Source organism: Bubalus bubalis, chromosome 8 (assembly GCF_019923935.1).
Source record: "Bubalus bubalis isolate 160015118507 breed Murrah chromosome 8, NDDB_SH_1, whole genome shotgun sequence".
In the NCBI taxonomy this organism is placed as follows: Eukaryota; Metazoa; Chordata; class Mammalia; order Artiodactyla; family Bovidae; genus Bubalus; species Bubalus bubalis.
The window spans coordinates 51549419-51567123 of NC_059164.1; the positions used below are offsets into that span (position 1 = coordinate 51549419).

Genomic DNA, 17705 nt, shown 5'->3' on the forward strand with positions numbered 1-17705 from the left:
ACTATTTCATGAAGAATATGAAGTATAGTTGGTTTAAGAACATGCTATTCTATCATATTCATCAAGTGATAGAAAAACTTATAGGGAACCTCTTAAGTGCTGGGAAAATTAAAAAAATTACCAATCATGTAATTTTTTACAAATATATTCCAGAATAAGCAATAACTCATGTATGTTTACCTATTACAAGTTTTTAATAAGGAAAAATTAGTTTGAAAAGGTTCTTTATTGATGAACTTGATATGTAATAAAAGCAATAAACACACTTTATAAGTTTTAAAAAGTTTATTATAGATACTGGGAAAGTCCCACCATCACCCACCTCTTCCCCACTCACAAATAAAAGAACCAACATATTTGTACATGAAACCTAGGTCCACTTGGTACAAAATTTCAGTCTCTGAAATAAAATAGTTAATGACAAATCTCAATGAAAAGTGATTTTGAAGATGATCAATGCTATTCAGAAATAAGAAAATCATATAGTCTACTTGTTACAAGTTGATAGGTTTTTTTAATATGACTATGTATGTATATTTTGGCTTTAAAACTTGCCAATTTGAAAAAACTTGCTATTTGAAAAGATAGAAGCCATGATTTATTTAAATAGATATTTTATTAATCAAATACTTTTGCTCAAATGACATATCCAAATATGTTTTAAAAAATCTTAAATATAAGGTATAACTATAAAGTCATGAGACTGATTGACCTTTTTGACTAACATAGTAATATCCATATTGTCAAATGAGAAATAATGCTGTAATGATCATGAGAGTGTTTTCTAATGATGCTACAATGACCTAAGACAGTTTTGAAAAAATCTCTTTGTAGCTACCTTCAAAAGGATATAAGCTTCATAATTTAATCATTTATTTGCTTGGTTCCCCAGTAGAATTCCAGTTCAATCATCCTTTATATATTCACCAGTCTTAGAAACTTGGGAAAATAAAATTAATTTTCACTGAATGAGGAGTTGTCATCTATGAAACTATTTAAAGGAATGTTAATCTGAGTTCTGATAGTAATTCTGAAATTTGAGCATTGACACACTTTTAGGATGTGTAAATTATAGTTAATCACCCACATTATAGACATCTTTTATGTAGGCCTATTATTTTAGAATAGAGATTTTTAAAACAACAGTGACTCATAACACTGAAATAGGACTCTACAGTTCAAAAATAATAAGAATAATTTTATACTGTGCAGTAAGACTTATATTAGATAATATCTTGAAAGTTTGTAGCTATTACTTTTTAATTTATATATACATAGCTCAGTAGCACGGACCCAATAAGTTAACAACTTTGCTGAAGTTAATACATGAATTACTGTAGCTGAAATTGTACTTAAGTATCAGAAATAGCCATTATTGTAAAATGTTATTTAATAGCACCAATATTACTTGAAGGTAAAGAGAAACATTAATAAGAATGCAGAATACAGGATTAAGTTTTAACTACAAGACAGAAATAATCTCTTAGATGAGATATCAGTTAGGTTTGTATTAAGATCACAGCCAGATAAACATTAGCCATGAAACATTTCAGGATTTCACTTGGAAAAGTAAGAAAGAAAAGCCTTGTATATCTCTCTTTTACATTCAATTACCAAAGAAGATGCCTATGCTTATGTAATCTAGACAGTGCAATCTCACCAATGAAGTTCCTTATGGAAGATACATTTACTCCTTCTATATATTAGTACAACAAGATAACAAATATGAAGAGTGCTTTTAAAACAATCTGATTAGGGCAACATTTACAATAACTACAAAATATACAGTAGATTGAAACCTCTTGTTAAATATACCTGTAAGTTAACAATACCCTATTTAAAGGAACATGTTTTCATGAATCTATTTTCACATTTATTTGAGAGCCCCTATCATTGCTTTTGTAGGATCTTTGTATTATCTTATCTCTAAGTATCCCCATGACTTCATCTGCAAAGGTTTTAAAAAGTATTATTTCCAGAGTAAAAAAATAGGAAATTCCATATTTTTATGAGCAGTTGTACACAAAACTATTGTAGTGTTTGAGAGAAATATCCCTTGATCATTACAGATTCATCATTATAAAATGCATACCTTTGTACTAAAGAAAAAACTGCCTGCCTTTAAAATTAATTGTTGCCTACTGAATAATTCTGATTATAAAGTTAGATATGAAATCCTTGGCTTTTAATTAGAAAAGCATTATTTGAAAAGATCTGCCAATAAACATTCTACATGTGGTTGCCCATCTTAATAGCTTTCTTAATTTGAACAGTTGGGGAATTAACAGAACAGTAGTGCTTTTATGTTATAAAACAAGTATTACAGTATCCAGATCTCTGGACCTGGGGCCCAAGTATTCAATCGTGGCTCAGTTGCAGGCTGACAGAAGAGAAGCTGCGTCCTACACTCGTACACAATGGGGCAATGACAACATCTGTCACACTCTTCCATATTGTCTGCACTGAAGGCAGGACCATTAGGCAGGTCTTTACAAAAGGCACTATAATCCTGGAATGGAGGAAGAGAGATACATAAGGATTACTGGCGTTTCCAAATAAGGCTGCTGACTCTTGCACATGCATGAAAAGATATAACAGTGGCCCAATTCACCTAAGCCAGGTTGAGCATTTGAAACAAATGAACAGTTACCTACATCGTGATAAGATACACAGAAAATATGTTTAAAAAATAAACAGGCATGTACGTGATCAACACCAATATTATTTCTATTGGTAGCAGGCAATTTAAAATAGTAAAGCAAAATTAACCAAAACAGTAAATTTATTTACTTGATCTCTGGCCCTAAATATTAACCTGCCTAAATCTTCTTATTTCTCTGAATTTCCACTTCCTGGTAGCTTTTCCTGTTGTCTTCCCTCCCCATTGGACCACGCTAGGTTGGATACTCCTTTTTTGTGTTTCTGAAGTACTGAAAAAAAATTTCTTAATTCTCAAATTTATCAAAAGATATCATAAATAGATGAGTATATCTCTCTTTCGTATTAGAATGTAAGCTTTTAAGCGAGGATATCCTTTACCCTTGGTAAACATTTTAACTGAAGTGAATTTAACATTCTTTTATGCTTTATATTATTAATTTTTCATAGTAATTACACACACTGAAAAGAGTTGTGTAGTGTAGCTAAAAGAGCCCTGCAATTATGTCAGAATTCTTAGACAAGAAGAACTCAAATATCCTGAATTTATTTTTTCTGTATGCCTTTTCTTAAAGTAACTTCATATTTTCATATTCCTCAGGTTGGTTAAGTTTTTCAGTAATCCTCTGCATAACGTTCTTTGTCATAGTAGTGCTTTTTGGGCACAAAAGTATTTGTGAACTCTCAGGCATTGCTGGAGGGCTTCAATAGAATTTTTATTATTACTTGGGTGGGCACAAAGAAGTAAGGTTGATTTTCTTGGTTTCTTATTAAACAGTGACTTAAATAAAGGTCTGTTGTATTTAGCCAAAAATGAAGAGGAGATCAGGCATTTGTCTGATTTTGAGATATTTTTAAACTATTGAATTATTCATATGGACTTTCTACAAAAATTATATTTATCTTGTGTTTTTTTCCCAAGTGCTAAAGATTTGAAGCATTTTTTTTTTTAAAAGAAAATTAATTACTAGGTGTTTTAGAGCTAAATGGTTGAATAGAAACCTGAATGATGGTAACTTTTGACTTCTTATCCCATTATGTTTCTCACTTGATGTGTGGCTTTGGGCAATTCCCTCCAAATTAATGTAAGAACAGGAAATCTTAGAAACCAGCTATCAGGCTTCCACTTACTATGCATCTCTGATATGTCCATATGATGCAGCCATTATGATGAATAATAAATAGAACTATTTTGAAGTCAGAATATATAATAAAAACAATTATGACAAAATAATCTCAAATTGACTTGTTTAGATTGGAAAGCTTCCTAACCAAATTCACTTCCCTCAGAATATAATGCATTTTCCATTCTTTCTTAGGCTGAGAAATTTTCTAACCTCTAGTGCCTTAGATCTCCATGTCCTAAGAGGGAATTAAGCACAGGACAAAAGTATAGTTGCCCACATTTGAGGACTCAGTTCATAGGATTTTAACTTCATTTTCTTCAAGTTGTTCTCTCACTTTGGATCAGAGGATCCAATGATTCTTTGACAGCAAACTTAAATTGTGTTCTAACATCCCAGCTGGTTCCCTTTCTGAAACTCCAGGCAATACGGAGTGACCCACAACTTCGTTCAGGCTCCGTGTCAGCCTTAACAGTGTCAGCCTCAGTGTCAGGCTCAGTCGTTTCTTAAACACATTTTATAATTAGCAAAATTATATATTCATCCATTGGACAATAAATCCATGAGAACTGGGACTTTTGTTTAGCTTTGTATTTATAGTGTCACACAGATTGCCTTGTCACAGCAGTTAGCTATATTAAAACCTTCTGGGAAATGAGACTGTTACTACTGCATTTCTATCAGTTAGATTATATATTTGAATTACATTCAAGCGAAAATAAAAGGCAGAGGGGTTCAAGTTACATTTCTTTGATATGATACACTTATGACTTGTGGTTGTCAAATGGCATACAGATTCAAACCAGTCTCTGATATGAACTCAAACCAATTCACCTGTTCCTAATGTCCCATACTTCTGGCCTAGGATCCAACATCATCAGACTGAGTTGTGAGTGCTTTGTTGTTGTTTGTTTAATCTAAAGTCAGATCCATTGTGACCATGGAGTGTGGTTCAAAGAGCTTATAACTGCATATTTTCATAGCCTTGACCACCAAAAAATAAGGTTTTAAAATAAGTTTGCTCTTCTATGAGACTTTTCCTTGATCTGGTCTTATCGTGTCATGGGAATGTAATCCATTAATAATAAACCTATTTTATCAAGGTATAAACTAACTTCTAAACATTTTTGTTTGAAGTCACTCCTCTACTTGCAATCACAGCTGCCTGATGACAGATGTATGACAGTTAAATATTAATGTGCCAACATGAAAGTAATTTGAAAAATAAGTTGAAGTTAAATAATACAATTTCTGTGGTTGGAAAAAAAGTGGTTTGATGATTCTCTGCTGGAAGCACCACACCAAAAATATCTCCCATTCTCAGGAGAGCCAGGTGGAGAGAAGCATCATTTGGTTAATTGTAGTTTTACTTACATCTCTCTACCATTTGGTAAATAAAAACCCTTTTGTTATCAATTATTCCACAAGTGCTTTAGGAAAGCCTAGCTTTTTTGACTGGCAGTCTGTATTTCCAAATAGTTCCATAGCCAGCATTTCATAATATACGATGTGGTCACTCAGTTTTTCACATTTTGGAAAGTGAGAAAATGGACATAGAGGTTACATAACTGGTTTTATTCAAAAGATGTGCTGATTTGTGCTAATATCTAAATATGACCTGATTGTAAATCTGGCCTTTGAGGATCTGTTCATGTAAAAAAGGCAAAGATTTTCATTCTTCTTGGTAGTTTTTTGACACTTTCAATATAGTTTGTTTACAGCTTTTAGTAATCAAATTACACTGATGTTTGTTATTTTTAATCTCATAAATTGTTAATTTTAATCTCATAATTTTTAATCTCATTAAGTTTAATCTCATAAATTTAGTGAACTTCAATTTATCCCTAAAAAGTCTTTTAAACTCTTTTCTTTCTACAAAGCCTTCCCTGTGTTTCCCTCCCCACAGATTTAGCTGTTTCCCTGAGCAGCCACCTCTGTACCTAGCCAGTTTCCCTGATATGCTGTGAGTAAGCTGAAGGCAGATCTTGCCTTAGTCATCTTGCCATATTCATCCTGGGCCCAGTACCCAGCGCAAACTCAGTACTCAATAAATTTTCTTAGTTGAACTAACCAGCTACCTGACTAAAGAAATTAATTCAGATGGTAAAGGCAAATGGAGAACAATTTCATAACTTCTAACAATGAACACAACATGTATTAGGGTGTGGTATTACCATATAAAATGATTAAGAAAAAGATATGGCAGCATCAAGGGTTATGTATTTCTCCAAGACTGCCCTAAAAGACAAGATTCACAATTGTTGCCATACCAGGGATAATCTGAATGCTCTTCCTCTCAGAATAAAGTGGACATCTTTTAAAACAACAATAACACAATTTATAGGTCAAATATGACATTTCCTTTAAAAATTTTTAATGCTTAAAAATGTTCTCTGAAGCTTTATGATACATTTTTTGTGTGAAGAAAGTTACTCAAAACATCCTAAAATGTCCAATAGGTTTCTATATTTATTTTCCCTTTAATGCCCTAGATGCCACTTCTATTGGGGCTTCAGAGGTGAAAAAGTAACTTGGAAGCCTTCTCATTGTCATTATCTGTAGTTTGAATTTTCACTCATTTGTGCTGGGAGCCTGTACACCTTAATTGCACACACCTTGCATCTTCTCTGGTCTTATCCTTGCCATTTGCCAGTGGCAGGCTTGGAGCAACCCCTCCATAGCACTGCTTAACCAGGTCTGACATCCCTCTGCAATGATATTGTCGTTAGCATTCTGTTCAGAGATCACTTTTGTTTTACCCCAAACACAGGTGGTGACTGAATGAAAGGTGATAAAAGAAGTAAGAGCCTTGCCCAGAACCAGAGGCACAAGTCAAAACAGGGCCCTAGGAGAGCGCAGCCTGTGGCAGGAAGCATGGCCTCCAGATCTCCACCTCCACAATCAGCTGGGCCTTAGCACTGGAGGGAAAATCACACCCGAGGACAGAGGGACATACCTTCTTCTGTTTTTAAGTCCTAACCCTACCTACAAATCTAGCGAAGCACACTGCCTTTCAAGGTCTCCTAGTTCCTGCTACTAGGTTGGGAAATGATGCACATTCTTCTGCCCAGCTGGAAGAAGGGGAGAGCAGGGGGCAGGTGGCAAAGAACATTCCAACGTCTCAGAAAGCTGGCCCATCCCAGTGTGCCCCTTCTCACCAGATATGCAGACAGCTGAGGGTGGCAAAGAGAATTCCCGCAGCGAAAGCCAAGGGAATAGCCAGGAACACCGTCAGGAACTTGTAGATCACATATTTGCTCATTTCAAAGAGAGCGTGGCTGCAGATCCACACTTTGTCAAAGGAGTGCGTAGACACTGGCTCTGCAATCACATCCTCGAATCCCACCTGCGGAGACAAGACTCGGGGATCCTGAACTGTCATCCAACCTGCCTCACCAGGAACCAGGAGTACTCAAGAAAGAATTGACTGGGATGCCCCACCTTCTCTTAGGGTCACGGTGCGAGCACAAGAATTTGGTTAAAAATTCCTGGCTACGCAGGCGGCCCCGCGGCGAGATTCTGGTCCTGCGAGGCTGACCCAGTGGCAAGTGTGGGAGTTGGGGTCGGAGCAGGGTAGAGGAGGCACCCTCATCCCAGGCCTTGGCGGGGGTTCTGGGACGCCCTCAAACCCAGGGGAGGGCCCGCCCTGGGCTTCACCTTGAGATGCGAGTTGAGCCTGTGGGGATCTCGGTCGCTGCCTGGGTCCACGAACTTGGGGTCTGCGTAATCGACGCTGCTGTGGCGGCTGTAGGAGTCGTCGTCCATGAAGAGCTGGACATCCGCCTTCTCGGTCTCCAGCCCCATCGCGGCGCTTGGTGAGCGGTGGATGCAGCCGGGCTGGTGCGGCGCGGCTCCGGGCCCGCGCGGCTTCCCCTTCCCGTCGTGCCAGGCCCCGCCCCGCCTCGCCTCGCCCAGCGCGGCCCGGGCGGCGGCTGCTTCCCGCTGCTGGCTCCTGTTACCCGGCCCGCGCGACCCTAGTCCCGCCCCGCGGCCGGGCGAAGGGGCGGGGGCCGAACGCAGCCGGCTAGGTGGCTCCGGTCCCGCACACCCCGCCGCCTCTTCCTGGCTGGGTCCCAGTCCGGCCGCAGGCCAGGAGAGGTATTTGGGGGATGTCCCAATCAGGCAGATCCCGGCCTGCTCAGGTGGGCGAAGCGTCTGTCGGGGATGAGGACCCGAATTCCACCCACAGAGGGGCTGGAAGGATTTGGGGGTCACGTTGCACGACACTCAGAACTGGATGCCTAAGAGCCAGCATGTTGACAAAATAGACACACTGGAGGGAGGCAGCTTGGTGGTTAAGAGCGTAGGGGTATCGAGTAGGAAGGTCTTTCTTAACTTGCACTCTGCCGTTTACCTGTGTGCTCTGGAGCAAGGTACCAAGCTTCTTGGACCTCAGCTGCCTCCTTGTAAAATGGGAGCGGGGTCAGGGCTGCCTGCTTCACAGCGTTGTTGCGTGAGAATGAAATGAGGCAACCCAAGTAAAACTCTTATGGGGTCCCTACACAGAGTCCACTTTCATTCAACATTGTTACTGCTGCACCATGAGATAAGAAGCCATAACACACCTGATTGCCAGGCGCTCCTGCAAGTGCCAGGGGACCTTGCAAGTGCTTCAGCTATTCAGTTATCCCAGGCCCCTAGAGTAGGTGAGTCTGCTGGAGGCCACATCTGAACATGGAATTGGGTACCTAAGCCTCCTGCCCCTACAGGTGTATACCTTCAGACCATGATGGGAGATCTGATTTCTCTCTCTCTCTCCCCCAATTATAACTTACTTTTCCTTTGGATCAGATCCTGTTGAAAGATTTCAGATTTCTCTAAGATGCACTCACATCTTCACTACCTTGTAGGAACCATGTAAACAAACCACTATCATAAAGCCACATTGCTATCATAAAGCCACATTGCAGTAGATGAACCAGCCTGTGAACTACTCACACAAATGCTTTTGGAAAGGAGGCACTTGCATGTTCATAAGGGATTTAAGATATGAGATGAGGAAAAGTACTTAATGAAAATTTGCCAAAAGCAAAATAATGGGTCCCAGACCTGAGGGGGTGCCTACAGCTTGCTCAGGGCGTAAGACTCAGTAGGCATCTGATAGGTATTGCTGAATACAGTGCATTTGGAACTCTCAGCACATATCAAATCCCCTTGTGTGAACTGAATTTGAAGAATTACTTCTGAAAGAAAAAGACTATTTTTTTAAACAAAATTTACAAAAAAACAGCAGAATCTATCTGCACTGGAAAAATACTCTGGAGCCAAAACTCAATAGTCTAATAGTTAAATAAAAAATTTACCTACAGGGCTTCCCTGGTGGCTCAGACAGTAAAGAATCTTCCCGTGATGCAGGAGACCCAGGTTTGATCCCTGGTCAGGAATATCTCCTTGTGAAGGGAATGGCTACCCACTGTAGTATTCTTGCCTGGAAAATCCCATGGACAAAGGAGCCTGGCGGGTTAAAGTCCATGGGGTTGCAAAAAGTCAGACCGGACTGAGTGACTAACACATATGGATGACAGTGCTGTTACACCGTAGAGTGTTGCATGCTTGAATCTCCTGCAGTCTGTGCCCCTTCTCTCCCAGAGGTAGTTCTGCTTGCCCATCCCCTTATTTTTTACTTTCTTTCCCAATTTTATCGATGTTCAATTAATTCCAGAATGATAGCTTAGACATTCTACTTATTGGGTTTTCTATATTTCTCGACCTCCTCCATTCACCAAAGCAGACTTGACTCTGAGAGTTGGGATTTTTCTCGAATTGTTGCTGAACAACTGTTAATCGAAGTGAATAGAAAACGTTATAGAAAATGTTAATCCTTAAGGAAATCCATTATATCAATTACCAGGAAAAAGAAGAGCTTACAGTGCCATAACGTTTTGTACAGATTTATTTCCCTCAAACTTAAAATTCCAGATTTCAAGATGTTTCATCCAAAGAAAAAAGTCACTCCCATCATGCTAGAGTGGGCTTAGGCAGAGGCTGGACATCTTGCATTAAGACTTCTTTCCTTATCCTTCCTTGTCCTCTGGTCACATTTACATGTCCAGTGGAGTTAATAAGACATTTTGCAATAGTTATCACAATTGATTCTTTTTTTTTTTTTTTTTTTCAGGTGGCAGGGATAGGAGGCCAAAAGGAAGGTGAAATTAACGTGGTTTTACTGGAATAGCTTAGGTTATAGATTCACTTGTAAAATGATAGGTATCTATGAAGAACTGTCTCTAAAACTTAAGCTAAACGAAAACCCATCTAGATTCATCTAGATATGTTGTATTTAATGTGGAATTTAAAAGAGAGAAATTCATTTGTCTATTTGTTTACAAATATTTGCTGAGCACCTCCCCCATGATTTGGATCTGTTCAAAGTTATTATTTTTTAATTGAAGTATATTTGATTTACAGTTTCATGTTGGTTTTAGATGTACAGCACAGTGATTCAAATGCTTTTTCATATTTTTTCCCCCTCATAGGTTATTGCAGAATATTGAGTGCAGCTCCCTGTGCTATGCAGTAGACCCTGTGGGTTATCTGTTTCATGTATGGCAGTGTGTATATGCTAAGCCCATTCTCCTAGTTTATCTTTCCCTCACCCCTTCCTCTTTGGTAACCAAAAATTTGTTTTCTATGGAAGGTCTGTTTCTGTTTTGTATTTATTTCAGTTCATTTGTCCTTTTATTTCAGATTCCACACGTAAGTGATATCATATATTTGTCTTTATCTGACACAGGATGATAATTTTTAGGTCCATCCATGTTGCTGCAAATGACATTATTTCATTCTTTTTCAAGGCTGAATAATACTCCATTATATATATATATATATATATATATATATATCTCACATGTCACATCTTTTTAATATATCATCAGATCAGATCAGATCAGATCAGTTGCTCAGTCGTGTCCGACTCTTTGCGACCCCATGAATCGCAGGACGCCAGGCCTCCCTGTCCATCACCAGCTCCCGGAGTTCACTGACACTCACGCCCATTGAGTCAGTGATGCCATCCAGCCATCTTATCCTCTGTCATCCCCTTCTCCTCTTGCCCTCAATCCCTCCCAGCATCAGAGTCTTTTCCAATGAGTCAACTCTTCGCATGAGGTGGCCAAAGTACTGGAGTTTCAGCTTTAGCATCATTCCTTCCAAAGAAATCCCAGGGCTGATCTCCTTCAGAATGGACTGATTGGATCTCCTTGCAGTCCAAGGGACTCTCAAGAGTCTTCTCCAACACCACAGTTCAAAAGCATCAATTCTTTGCGCTCAGCCTTCTTCACAGTCCAACTCTCACATCCATACATGACCATAGGAAAAACCATAGCCTTGACTAGACTGGACCTTTGTTGGCAAAGTAATGTCTCTGTTTTTGAATATGCTATCTAGGTTGGTCATAACTTTCCTTCCAGGGAGTAAGCATTAATTTCATGGCTGCAGTCACCATCTGTAGTGATTTTGGAGCCCCAAAAAGTAAAGTCTGACACTGTTTCCACTGTTTCCCCATCTATTTCCCATGAGGTGGTGGGACCGGATGCCATGATCTTCGTTTTCTGAATGTTGAGCTTTAAGCCAACTTTTTCACTCTCCTCTTTCACTTTCATCAAGAGGCTTTTGAGTTCTTCTTCACTTTCTGCCATAAGGGTGGTGTCATCTGCATATCTGAGGTTATTGATATTTCTCCCACCAATCTTGATTCCAGCTTGTGTTTCTTCCAGTCCAGCATTTCTCATGATGTGCTCTGCATATAAGTTAAATAAACAGCGTGACAATATACAGCCTTGACGTACTCCTTTTCCTATTTGGAACCAGTCTGTTGTTCCATGTCCAGTTCTAACTGTTGCTTCCTGACCTGCATACAGCTTTCTCAAGAGGCAGGTTAGGTGGTCTGGTATTCCCATCTGTTTCAGAATTTTCCACAGTTGATTGTGATCCACACAGTCAAAGGCTTTGGCATAGTCAATAAAGCAGAAATAGATGTTTTTCTGGAACTCTCTTGCTTTTTCCATGATCCAGTGGATGTTGGCAAGTTGATCTCTGGTTCCTCTGCCTTTTCTAAAACCAGCTTGAACATCTGGAAGTTCACAGTTCACATATTGCTGAAGCCTGGCTTGGAGAATTTTGAGCATGACTTTACTAGCGTGTGAGATGAGTGCAATTGTGTGGTAGTTTGAGCATTCTTTGGCATTGCCTTTCTTTGGGATTGGAATGAAAACTGACCTTTTCCAGTCCTGTGGCCACTGCTGAGTTTTCCAAATGTGCTGCCATATTGAGTGCAGCACTTTCACAGCATCATCTTTCAGGATTTGGAATAGTTCAACTGAGATTTATCACCTCCACTAGCTTTGTTCGTAGTGATGCTTTCTAAGGCCCACTTGACTTCACATTCCAGGATGTCTATTAAATAAATATAATATAAATATATTAAAAATATATTATATATATATATTATATATCTCACATCTTTTTAATCCATACGTCTGTCAGTGGACATTTAGGTTGCCTCCATGTCTTGGCTATTGTAAATAGTTCTGCAATTAAGGTTCTTATTTTGATGAAATTCTTGTCCATTTCACCATTTTAATACATAACATTTTTTGAGAGGAGCTATAAAAGTGATTTTGTTTATCCTTTTAGTAAATGCTTACATGTTAGCTACTGGTGTTCTCAAGAAGTTTAAACCAGAGTGATTACCACAGCAAATAGTATCCTGTTTTCCTCTAACTGGGAGATCTACCAGGAAAGAGATACCACAGCAAATAGTATCCTGTTTCCTCTAACTGGGACTTCTACCCGGAAAGAGAGGAGGTGGGTAGGGGCTAAATGGCTGAGCACACTCTTGGATCTCCCAAACTCAGAATTACTTTCCAATAAATTCTCTTTAATTTTTAAAAATTGCCCTATAACCCAAGGAACTAAAAATTTTTATACCGAATCCCATATCAGTACATTTATTTTGTGTTCTCTCAAAGGCGACATGACAAGAGGGCTGATTTTCCAGTGGCTGTGGATACATTTGAAGACTAACAACTTGACAACAGATTAGTATTTATGGGTAGCATAGTTATAATCATTTTTTCACCTTCCTCAGAATAGTGTCTAAGAAAGAAGGTTATTTTTCTAGTTCCTTGAAAATTGTATGTGAATACTTTTATAAATAAAAACATATATATTTTTCTCTAGTTTTTTCATTTTTTCCAGATCACTTTATGTGTCTTTTTCCCCCTCTGTATAGCTTACATGCGGCTATAGACAAGGTTTGTTCAAATGACCTTTGTGCAAATTGGTATTTAATGAAAATAATGACTTCTTGATTTCACTATTATCACTTAATAATATTTAAAGCATTTGGATTAGGCAAGGCTTCTTAATCTTGACACTATTTATATTTTGGACCAGATTATTGTTTGTTGTGGAGGGCTGTCCTGTGCACTGCAGATTATTTATCAGCGTCCTTGACCTCTACCCACTAGATGCCAGTGGTGCTTCCCAGTCATGCCAAATGTCCTCTGGGGACAAAATCACCTTTCCCCTCCTTTACTGGGCTGAGAACCATTGTATAAGATATTGCTGAAACAGTTCTTCATGTGAATGGGAAAAATTAAGCTCCAGCTGTTCATTTACAAATCCATGCTTAAATCTCAGAATTGTAATACCAATTTTTCAGAAACTCCCAAGGATTTTTAAAATTAAGCTTAAGGACATGTATTTGCCCTGTACAATTTTCAGAACTCATTGTCAATAATTAAATTACAGATTTTCAGTATAATGTTGGTCTTCTTTGAAGGATGTACATATATCTCATTAAAAGAACAAAAAGAAGCAACTGCTAGGCCCTATACACCTTGCAGCCTCCTACAGTTTCCTTACAAAAGCCAGGACTGTTTGAATGATTATAGCTGGAAAAATGAGAATTGGAGACTTCTTGATTCCATGTTAAGACTAAATTTTAATAATTTTTTACATTCTTCAGCAAGTGAATAACGTTTGCAAGTTTTAGGTGACCTTAACTAAAAGTCCATGGATTTGTTAGTGAAAGAGCTAGGTGGTTGTTTACCAAGTTCTTTAAGCATCCCTTCCCAGGTTTGCTTGCTGGCAACAAGGCAAAGTTTGAGAAATTTGGAAAGACCTGCAATATTTTTCCCTAGCCATTCTCTTTGTGCATAGTGGGATTTGTACAAACTTCCTTGCATAACTTCCTGCCCCTACTCCATCTTTATTCATGTATCTTTTTATCTTCTCCCCTCTCCATCCTTACCCTCCAATCATCCCCTCCCCAATACATAGGACAGCCTCCTGACAAAAAAGTTTAAAGAAATAGATTTTTTAAATGTCTATTATTAAAATTATTCAGTAATCAACTTTAGTGGACTGAAGCTAGAGAGTTGTATAGCATTTAATGAAAGCTTGTTCATTTTTTTTCTTACCTATCACTTGTTTCTTCGTTCACATTTTGGGTAAAATTAGTCTTGTACCAGTGAATTGGGAAATTTTTAGTTTAATATTAAGACACAGTATCTTGTTTGTAATTGATGCCAGCTTAATCTTCTGGCTGTTTCAAATAGTACCTCCTCTGGCCCAGAACATCTTTTCATACACAAGAATTTCCAGAATTAACTTTCGTTTGGGAATACTTAGTTATCAGAAATAAATAAATGAAAAAGAAGGTATACCCTTGAAAAGTCTGTATTCATGATTAGAGCTGATAGGATAGGTCATTCCATTCTCATTAAAAACAATGCATGAGAATTAATTTTAGATTTATTTTATCCTGTTTTCCATAAGTAAAGGATGTTCCTGTTTAAACTTTTGAGTACCCCATTGATTTCTGAAATACCGTATTGTATAAATATGACATTTCCCGAGGACTTTGATATTTTATCTTTCCAGAACATGAAATAGGCACTAAGTGCTGGTGAACACTAACTTTCAAATTAAACTCTTATTAAGTACAATTTCCCCTACATTCAAATGGAACATATTTCTGCAAAGCTGCAGAGTTAAATGCTTTTCAAATACCAACTGAAATGTGCACAATAAAATTACTAGCTACAAAAGATGTAGAGGTTGTTTTCTTAATTTAGGGTTTCATTTTGGACAAAAAATATTATAGCTCAATTTGAAGCCTTTGTTTTCCCTAGTAAATCTTTTTTTGCGAATGTTATTCTACTTTCTTTTAGAATAAATGCCAATTTTTAAAAATAGCACAGTTAATTTACAATGGTCAAGAGAAAAAAGTATGGGAAGTTTTTTGTTTGCTTGTTTTGTCTGTTAGTTTTTGTATTTTATAAATTTTAATCTTATTGTATATTTCCATTAGAAAAATAAAGACAAAAATACAGAATTCCTTCCACCTGGTTCTTGTAAATTACTGTTTTGGTGTCTGTTAGGTGACCTTTAATGCTTGAGAGAGTCATCTGGGACTCAAGAGTAAAGGGAATCTAACTGCATGGAGCAGATGGAAGACTGGGAGGTTGCCAAGGGCCTGGGCAGAAGAATTTTTAGATTATATTTTCCTATCAATAAATATCTGGGAAGAATTTTGTTTCCAGAAGATTTACTAAAAGTATATCTATTTTTGTTTTTTGATTACATGAAACTGTAAGGCAGATTTCTGTACTACATAAGGACATGAAATAAGTCAATTTAGGTGTCTGTATCCATTCTTTTTGGGACACTGAAGGCTGAAGGTCAGTTAGGCCCTCACTGCCTGCCAACTGCTAATTAACTTGTAAGTTCCTTATTTATAATAATGAGAGGATTGAATCCAAAAGTAGATATTTAAGTTACTCTATTAAATACATTACCAATGGGACTATTGACATTCTTGTGTGTCTGAATAAGATAATTTTTCTCTCCTTAAATAATTATTAAATGTATTATTTCAAAAGCAACTTTAGTAAATGCTTGCATTTTCTTTAAAAACAGATAGCAACCCTTTGAAACTTCTGAACTTTCTCATCACGCTAACCTCAAAAGAAAAAACAAACTTCATTGAAATCTGCACAGTTTCCTATAACATCTGTGTTTATGTCGCCGTCTGACTTTGGGATATGATAACAATTATTTACCAGATAGGTAGAGTGGCTATTTTCCCTTTAATAATAGTAAATGAATATCAAATCCTGCTTGTCACTTATTATCAGTTTATATATATTCATATAATTACACACTTTACTACTAATAAGTATGCTTTTTCCTTTTTAAAATATATTATGGTCTTTGGAAGCTCTTGGATAAACAAGTCACTGAAAATAAACTTATGTAGTAAAACACTGTGGTCCTGAAAAACTGCACACTACTTTATTTGGAAATAGTAGAATTTGCAGAATGTTGCTGTAAAGGGCATGCTACTCAAATTACTTGGTTCTAAAGACTCTTACTATGAAAGCAAAGTATTTTCTGAAGGAGTAGAGCACAAATAGCTAAATGTTTGAGCCAAAAACTAGAGTTATTATTTTAACATCTTGGAAAAGCATATCCAATTTCACCATGTATGTATTGCAAGTCTTTTTCATTAAAAAGGTAGCATAATAGAGTAAACAAGAGGTAACAATTGTTAGGCTTAAATTAGGATGCTGATAGTCTATCAGTGCTAGACTGTCCTTTAGAAAAACAGATTAAAATGCAGTTAAATTTTTAGGATGCTGATAATCTTATCAGTGTTAGACTGTCCTTTAGAAAAAAGATTAAAAATCAGTTAAATTTTTTTTAAGTGTAAGGAAATGTTTGGGGATATTAAAAGCTACTTTAGAGCCCACACTCCTGTAATGTATCTTATTTTCTCTAAAAATTTCTTTAGTGTTTTCTTGTTTTTGTTTTTTGTTTTTTTTTCCTGCCATAGGTAGTGCCGCTATGACAACTATTTTCCCTTTTCTCTCCCTTTCCCTTTCTTTCTTCTCTCTTTTCTTGCTTTCTTCCTTTCCAAAATATTCTTTTCCCCAGTCACAGTCTTACTCATTAACAATATCTCAGGGTTGAGAAGTATTTCAGAGGTTCTAGGCTAATGATCACTCATAAACAAATCTTCATATATTATATGCAGGCTCTGCTGGAATATCTAGCAATGGTGAATTACTTTATAAAGCAACCTAAATTTGGTTGTTAGAAAATTCTTCATTATACATGCTGGGGTCATCTATCTACCTAAAATTCTCCTTCCCTCCCCTCCTTTTTCTTTCTCTATCTCTATATCATCTTTTGTCCTCTATAGCTAAAACGAAGGGTGAAATATCTGCTCTATGAATATTTGAAAATAGTTTCTAAACAAAAACCCCTGTCCCTACTGAATCTCTTTTCTAGTTGAACAGATTTCTATTTCCTTCAGTTATTCTTCATGTGTTACTGTTTTCAAATGCTTCTTGTAATTTTCTTATTCTCTGAACCTTTTCCATATTTCAAAAGCCACACTTAAAGTATAACACTTGATCTGGAGTCTGAAGAGTACAGAATAAAGCAAGAATACTATATTATCTTTGTCATAGTGATCTCTAGACTGTTTGATTTTTTGACTACTCTATCCTAGTGCTGATTCAGATTAATCCTATTAGATATTAAAATCTCTAAGTCTTTTGTATTCATTTGTATTTTGGTTAGGTCACACTGCTAGTATGAAGTAATTAATGATTTGAATTTAAGAGGATAAGTACATTATTCCTATTAAATTGTGTCATGCTTTGAGTTGTTTTCTTCCTTTTGTTACTCTGTACTTTGGCTTATACCTTTGTCCAAAGTCACTGATAAAATATTGAGTTGAAAAATATTGAGGGTTGAAAACGAAGTTATGAGGCATTCCAATTTAATGGCTATAAACAGAGACAATTTCCAAATTTTTAGCTCTAGCTGTGCCTTCTTCCAAGCTTAAAATTTATATATCCTTTTGACAACTTTGACATTTCACACCTTATATGTTCAAAAATTAGCCCT

The 17705-nt window shown here is 37.1% G+C and overlaps 1 protein-coding gene across 2 annotated transcripts; it reads right to left on the bottom strand.

Moving 5' to 3' along the window:
- Positions 1–270: 270 nt before the first annotated feature.
- On the bottom strand, positions 271–7763 carry CAV2 (caveolin 2). 2 transcript variants are annotated; one of them, XM_006069683.4, is made up of 3 exons: positions 7440–7721; positions 6941–7128; positions 271–2509 (listed from the first exon to the last, which is right to left on the bottom strand). In XM_006069683.4, exons 1-3 carry the CDS (start codon positions 7584–7586, stop codon positions 2359–2361), a joined length of 486 nt encoding a protein of 161 aa, XP_006069745.1. In that variant the 5' UTR covers positions 7587–7721; the 3' UTR covers positions 271–2358. The 2 variants fall into 2 exon arrangements, with proteins under 2 accessions (XP_006069745.1, XP_025146936.1); XM_025291151.3 differs by lacking the exon at positions 6941–7128 and having other exon boundaries at positions 7440–7763.
- Positions 7764–17705: the final 9942 nt, after the last annotated feature.